Source organism: Mangifera indica, chromosome 3, assembly GCF_011075055.1.
Source record: "Mangifera indica cultivar Alphonso chromosome 3, CATAS_Mindica_2.1, whole genome shotgun sequence".
NCBI classification, from domain to species: Eukaryota; Viridiplantae; Streptophyta; class Magnoliopsida; order Sapindales; family Anacardiaceae; genus Mangifera; species Mangifera indica.
Window position 1 is genome coordinate 401,397 of NC_058139.1, and position 7,050 is coordinate 408,446.

At 36.5% G+C, this 7,050-nt stretch overlaps 1 protein-coding gene across 2 annotated transcripts; it reads right to left on the minus strand.

Moving 5' to 3' along the window:
* Positions 1 to 5,273, minus strand: LOC123211735 (transcription factor bHLH157-like). Of its 2 annotated transcripts, none has more exons than XM_044630592.1 (10): positions 4,882 to 5,273; positions 4,136 to 4,225; positions 3,818 to 3,926; positions 3,633 to 3,674; positions 3,433 to 3,492; positions 1,505 to 3,136; positions 1,178 to 1,279; positions 926 to 1,081; positions 714 to 839; positions 1 to 615 (listed from the first exon to the last, which is right to left on the minus strand). In XM_044630592.1, the coding sequence occupies exons 1-10, from the start codon at positions 4,989 to 4,991 to the stop codon at positions 457 to 459; spliced, it is 2,586 nt and encodes an 861-aa protein (XP_044486527.1). In that variant the 5' UTR covers positions 4,992 to 5,273; the 3' UTR covers positions 1 to 456. The 2 variants fall into 2 exon arrangements, with proteins under 2 accessions (XP_044486527.1, XP_044486528.1); XM_044630593.1 differs by lacking the exon at positions 4,882 to 5,273 and adding an exon at positions 4,637 to 4,801.
* Between the last annotated feature and the right edge of the window lie 1,777 nt (positions 5,274 to 7,050).

The following is a 7,050-nucleotide window of genomic DNA, read 5'->3' on the forward strand; positions in this document are numbered from 1 at the left end:
TAACTTAAAAAACAACTTCAAATTATGAACAATTAAGAAGTTATTGCAAGACCGACCAGAAAGAAACAAGAAACAACATACTTCAGCTCACTCATGTCATGTGTCATGTTTGTCTGTCATATGTAACCTGACATAAACCAGAGCATATTGCATGCAAGACAAGTTTTTACAGTGGGTTCTGCTTCCTGTGTAAGGCTAAGGCATGCTCCGTATAAAAATCCTTTCTCTAAATCAGGACTTTGTTTAAGGCAATGTATATCCTAGGACCTGTTAACTTTATGCACATTCCATCTTCATTTCCAAGATGTATGATGTGGAAAGAAGAACCACCTTTAGGCTATATAGCTCTAGCTAGCTCTTCAATTTTCAGAACACCAATCACCGCAGGCTCTCGATAAGTGCATGCTCAAGGTATCTCTGAAACCGTTTTCTGATGTGCTCAATCATCGAAGTGTCTCAACCAAGCTGATTGGACGCAGCTACAGGCATCAGAGGAATACCAACATCCATGGCATTACTCTGCTGATTGGTTGAATCCGTTCTCAAGGTGGATGTTTGTTGTAGAAGTTGAACAAGGGACCAAAATATATCCATCCTTGTTACCTTTCTGTTTGCCTGTGATGCACTTCAGAGTCAGTTTCGCAATGAGCTTATTTGAGTCATCTAAATTTATTCTTTTTGAGTTTTAATTACTCATGATTATATTTACTTACCTCGACTATGAAGCGTGCCCATATTTTATCCTCTCTAATCTCCATCACTCCCTTCCAGATATTCAAACCAAAACCCCTAATTATGTCTGCTATTTCTAGAAAGAATCCTCTATCCTCACAAAGCATCTGCAACAACGAATCCGGAAACGCATTTAGTAAGCTAGTTTCATAGCAGTTATCAGAAATTTATTTTTTCTCATCCCTTGTCGTACCTCTATGAGCATTTGACCAGGTGGACTCAAGTCCTCGACAATTATTGGGCAAACCATTCTCTGGCCCCCTACTTCAAATGCCCATGTAGCACCACCACTGCCTATTGGACTAGACATGTTGTCTTTAAGAAGTACTCCCTTCTCCTTGCCAATCATCTATATGAAAAGGCAAATCGTTTTTCAGTCAGTAAATGATGCAAACAAAAACTAAGCTTATAATGCATAGCAGAAACAAATAAATCAAGTGATTACCTTTGGCTCATTGGCTTCTTTCAGCTTGTCTGCATATTTTGTTATGCTTTGTAAGAAAAGCATGTGTTTGATAGTGAGATCCAACAAAGCATCAATGCTACACTGTACCATCGTCAAAGTAGCATACATCAATATTTTATATATTCTAGTGTCAACCAGCGACTAATCAGCATCAAATGCTCCATCTAATAGTACAGTGTCGCATGAAAGTGCCATGTCCAACATTAATATTTGAAAAACCCCCAAAACTAATAAAACTGTAAAGAAACAAGTTGTGTTCTAGGGATGATCCATAAATCTTAAAAGACTTAAAACCAAAATACATACCTTTACACCATTAGGGATGATCCCTCTCAATTCCTTGAGACGGTCTTGGATCTGTTGTCGATCTTTGGGCCTGGGACGGGTACTTTCCCCAGGTCTAGCTCTTTTCCTGATGACCTTCAAAGGTTTTTCAGGCTTCTTAGCTGGCGCTACAGCAGAATGTTCAGCATTGATGCTATAGCTATCATCAATCAATAAACCTACTTGTGATTTTAGTAAAAAATCTTTCTTGTGCACAAGATTGTGCATCTCCTGGTTATAGAAAGGCTGAACTAAACCCATGCTTCCATCACAGCAAGAAAGCTTTGTCAATGGAATTTGATTAGCATTAGAGAAAGAACTTTCCATTTTCCTTCTTTTGGTGGAGGATAGTTGATCCTCAAAACTACATCGAGTCACAGAACTAGAACTACTAACACCACTTAAAATCTCTTCAAGCCCTAACTGAGAGAATAGTCCTTTCCAGGGACCACCTGTGGAACCAACATCCAAGTCAGTTACACACTCTGTCATACCAGCGCCAGCAGATGAATGATCACCACCGACTACAGGCTTTATGTAATCTTCCAAGCACTCCCCTGCTCGCTCACATAGAAAATCCAGCCCCAAACCTTCAAACAAATATTTTTGCACATCATGAACAATTGCAAACTTCTCTTGTCCACCAGATACAAATGCATCACTGATTGAACTTTGCACAGAGTTAGATGGATGTTTGGTTGAAATGTCAACTGAAACATTGCCATGAACCATACTGGATGAAACTGAACTAGATGCAATTGACTTCAAAAGATTATTGTTTGTTGTGTTTCCCGTTCTGTTCAGGATATTGTCTTGTGAAGGACTTAAAAACTGAGACAGATCTTCCGCTTCATAGGAGTTTGAGAAATCTGTTGGCTTAAACTCCTCTGGCAATCCAGGTAGATTAGTAGTCATCTCCGGAAGTTTAGCTTTATTTTCTGGGGATGATTGAGCATAGTGCTGGCTGTCCATCATCTTCCCTATACTGCCTGGAATCTTTTTTTCTACATCAAGCAATCCCTCTGTGCTGTATGCTGAAGTCAATCTTGACTCCCCCTGAGAATTATGGAGAAGAGCAGTTGCTTTTGCAGAATATAAGTTTGATGAATCCTGAATTACACTTTCAGAAGGAAATAGTTGTTCAAAGGAAGTCAAAAAAGAATCTTCATTACTCCATGTGCTAATGCAGGGGGTACTGGCAACCAAGTTTTTAACAGAGGCAGATGGTAAGAAGAGTGGCTGGTACACAGCATCAGTTTTCTCAGATGATAGGGCTTGAGCTTCTCTGCCGGGAATTTGGAATTCATTACAAAGATGAGATGAGTTGATAATTCTGTGGTCAATCTCTGATGTGAAAGTGGAGGAATGATTAAGATCTGCTAACAAAGAAGGGTTTCCCTTCAGCTCTCTAGAGCTGCCATCATGTGCAGGAGCAAAGTTGTCACTGAAGGAATTTCCAGATGAAATTATGGAAGCAAAGATTGCATTTAAATCATCTGTTTCCCTGTTCAGAGATGATGGCAAGTTTTCCAATAGGATAAGCCCTTCAGAATTTTCCATCTTCTGTAACAATTTTTGCGTCTGGTCCAAAAATTCCAATCTCTCCAACATCTGCTATAGCAAAAGCTTTACAATCAATAAAATGTTTTCAACCATGCCACGGTTAATTTCTTGCCTTTATTATTGAATATGTAAGCCAGCATCGGATTTGGAAAAAGCATGTAAATTTTTAGCAAAAAAGAAAAAAAGAATAGCTAATTATATAAGATCTCTGAAATTGAGGTCTTTTTATGTCAAACACAACTCATTACTATGCATAAATAACAATAAGTAGCAAACCCTAATACACGGTCCAGTACTAAAAAGAACTTGCGAAACAAGTATTATTCCAATTCTTTGATTATATTTACCTTTTGGGTTGATCCAAACTGCACCACTCCTCTTGATTCCACAGAGATTACCGCAATTGTCTGCAACCAAGATCAATGCTTATAAACAGTATTAAACACGGTTGTGTTTAGATGTTTAAAATAACAACTACAAAAATGTTAACAGCATAAGAGAAGAATCTGAATTATGCTAACTATATAACACAATAAACAAAAGATACCTGTATTCCAGATGAAAATAGGTGATGAAAGCCTGAATCGTCCTGTACAATGAGATGAAAGTTCAATGTAAGTACAAAACCGATTCTCCAAGAGAAGCAAGTTAACTATGTAGCCTTTTGCCCTATTGGTAATTAGATAAGAATAGATGTACCAGCAACTTGCCCAGCAATAATTGATGAAGTACCTGAAATGCATCTTGACTTACTATAGAACAAATGGAGTTCCGGTCTCCAACGACAGCATCAGAGAGCATCCATCTGTGCTTCCCAGTGAAAGCAACTTCACCAATTACTCTACATAGACAAAACAAAAAGAAAGAGGAAAAAAACAACAACATCAAGATCAGGCCTGCCTGAGTTCTCTCCCATCTTGTGAGCTTACAAAATGGTTAAAAACAGATGATCTTGCAAATGATTTAGGAACTAACAATAGCAGAATTCCACAGAATAATCAGCATAACCTAAAAACTGAATAATGAAACAGAGTACTATTTTAAACTTACCCTTCACCAAGCATGTGAACTTCTAAGAGCATTTTATCAACCACTGTGGCCATTTGTTCTTCATAGTAGGCATCTTGCAAAGTCAAAAACCTGATAACATTTCAAGAGAACAATTTACAATCAGAAAATGCATTGTAATTGAATATGACCAAACTGATGATTTTGAAACCATCAACCACTCTTCGTTTTTTTCGAAATTTAAAGGGGAGAAAACGCTAAAATTGACTTTTACTAATGAAAAAGGGAATTTACATAAAGATTAAAATTTCCAAGCTCAAAGAAACAATCTAAACAAGCTCACAAAAAACTTATTCATCAAGAATCAAAACCTAGATTTGGTTCCTGAACCATCTAGAGTTAACTTTTCACAGATGTGAAGAACAAATTATATGTTTTTTCCTCCAAAACAAGAACAAAGCTGAGAGATCTGAATCAGCAGAATTTTGGAAAGAAAAAGGAAATGGGAACACCAGAATAAAGTTACAACAAGGTAAAAGTTACCAATGTAGAAGAAGAAAATTTGTTCGCATTTTCCTCTTCTCTTCACATTCATATTCTAACACGATAACTAAACATAAAAAGAAGGCAAAATTTACAGTTGCACGCAGTACTTAAAACCCCACAAGAAGAAGATAATAATACACAGAAGACATAAAAATGGAACAATCAAATGCGAAAGAAAACAAATCTTGTAACAAAGTTGAATCCAAAAACAAGAAGTAATCACCCCATTACTGCAAACGTACATGGGATTTCGTTCATCAAAACTCCAAAAAACACCAAAAGACCACCCATTACTGCAACATAAACTCTTGAGCATCCCCTGGAGCACCGAAACCATCTCTTCATCACCCATTTCACGACCCCAAGTCCCCAACTAAACACGACTTCAAAATCCAAAACTGACTCTACCCGGTACCTACTACTACAACCCCATGAAGCTCCAATACGTAGCCATGTTGCGGCCACAAAGAAAACGTTTTCTGTAAGACTGAACAAAGATAAATAAAACCAAAGGAATAGAACAGAAGAGTGACAGGACAGAAGGTTATTGGAAACAGTAAATGACACAAAAGCTGGCAGTGTAAACTCTTTTAACGCAGGAGTCTGTATGGTGTTGCGTAATATTTTTGTTATAATAAGAAAATGAAAGTGGTTTATAACTTTTATATATAGAAATAAAGTGAAATGAAGGATGAATATGATAAAAGGGACAAAAATGAAAATCTGATACGGTTTCTGCAGCTTCAAGACACACTGAGATTTTCCATATTTACTGTCGTCATATTTCTGTTTACTTCTTTACCGGCGGTAACGGGTCATGGTAGTTTGTTTTCTCGTTTTTCCAGTTTAATATCTGAGGAGGTTAATGCAAGTTTTATAATTTCGTTAATCGAATTATGTATCTTATCCCTACCTTAAAAACTTAATTTTTTTTATATTATATATAATATATAATTATGACTGCTACTATAAAGCATGAGATTTTATTATTATTATTATTCCATTGAATTCCAAAACCTCTAAGCTGCTAACTTGCACCAAACTCTTCCCAGTGCACGTTAGCAGTCCTGACTAGTACAATAAGCCATGGGCGGTGGAGCTTTTTGCTCTTTATAAGCGCGTGTTATCACGCTCAATGGGTTAGGCATAAGACAATTAGGGATGGATGGATGGATTTGAAATCCACCTTTCCAATCCATATTTAACCTAGTATTTCGCTTCAAGTTATTCTCAATTTTTTATTTTTAATTTCTTTTGACAATTCTTTTCTATATACCATCTAAAATATTTGTTGTGTCAGAGTCCCGTAGAGGAAGGATGTGATTATTGAGGAAGGTGGAGGTGGAGGTGGCGGTGACGGCCAAGATGGCCAATGGGTGACTGCCTGGGCGGCGAGTCGCAGAGAATATTACAGGTGTTGGTGGATCCAATTAAACTTAGGGAAATGATACATTCATTTTTTATTATAAGAAAAAAAATTGTTTGGACCTTACAAAAGGCAAGTGGGTTGTTTGAAGGGATCAATTTTTAGTACCACCGCCTTCTGCCATTGCCTTCTTGCTAACGAATTCAATTATAAATTTTTGCCTTCACTGGGAATACAAATACAAATTCTTATTGAGTTTACTCCTTTTTTAATTTTTCTTTATTTTAATAAAAATATAAATGGGAAGATATATTCACCAGGCCTTGATGCATGCTTCTTCTGCCCTTTAGTGATCTCATGGCATGACAAAATGAGTCGTCCACTTTTTGTCTTAAAAGACCTAACAGATATAATCTCATTTATTATTAGTTATTTAAAAATATAGCAGTTAGGGTAAATTTAATCCAAGTTCAACTTAAATTTGTCTCGTTTTGAAACCTCTTGTGATATCATTTCATTAACAATATTGTACGAAGTTTGTCTCATTAGAAATTCTTTATTGTTATGGACAATTCTTTTTCTTCATCTTTCTTTCCAACAATATTATTCGCTTATTAAGGGGCATCTTGAAATTAATCATTTTGGATTCAAACTTAGTTTGAACTGGCTTTTGTATGAGTTTGATTCAGTTTTAATCCAGGTAAGTTTACTTCATGAAATTGTTGCTGATCCCAGATTTATCAGTCTTGCTTTTTGATATGACAGGATTAGAGATAGAAATCAGTTGAGACAGATAATGAGTGTTGGTGGTGAATCATTGAGAGGTTAATGCACTTTAATTATACTGAAGCAATTAAGTCAGATCATTTCAGCTTCAAGGGATCACCTTGAGTCTTCCAAATCAGGAACGGTCGTTTTCAGGAACTGAAAAACTTGGAAAAACATTATCTCGTTTAATTTTCAGACTTTCTGTTCATTATTGGAAAAGGGTTCGTTTAAGTTCCTCATACGCAATCAGTGCTAATACGCTCTTAGTTTTCCGAAT

What these genes read in the sequence shown, in the direction of transcription:
- LOC123211735 (XM_044630592.1), bottom strand. Translation starts at nt 4,991, where the DNA reads ATGGGTGATGAAGAGATGGTTTCGGTGCTCCAGGGGATGCTCAAGAGT. An exon ending in TAAGTCAAGATGCATTTCAG is followed by an intron (nt 3,675 to 3,817) that starts GTACTTCATCAA and finishes CTCATTGTACAG; the next exon opens with GACGATTCAGGCTTTCATCA. An exon ending in AAGAAGCCAATGAGCCAAAG is followed by an intron (nt 1,082 to 1,177) that starts GTAATCACTTGA and finishes CTTTTCATATAG; the next exon opens with ATGATTGGCAAGGAGAAGGG.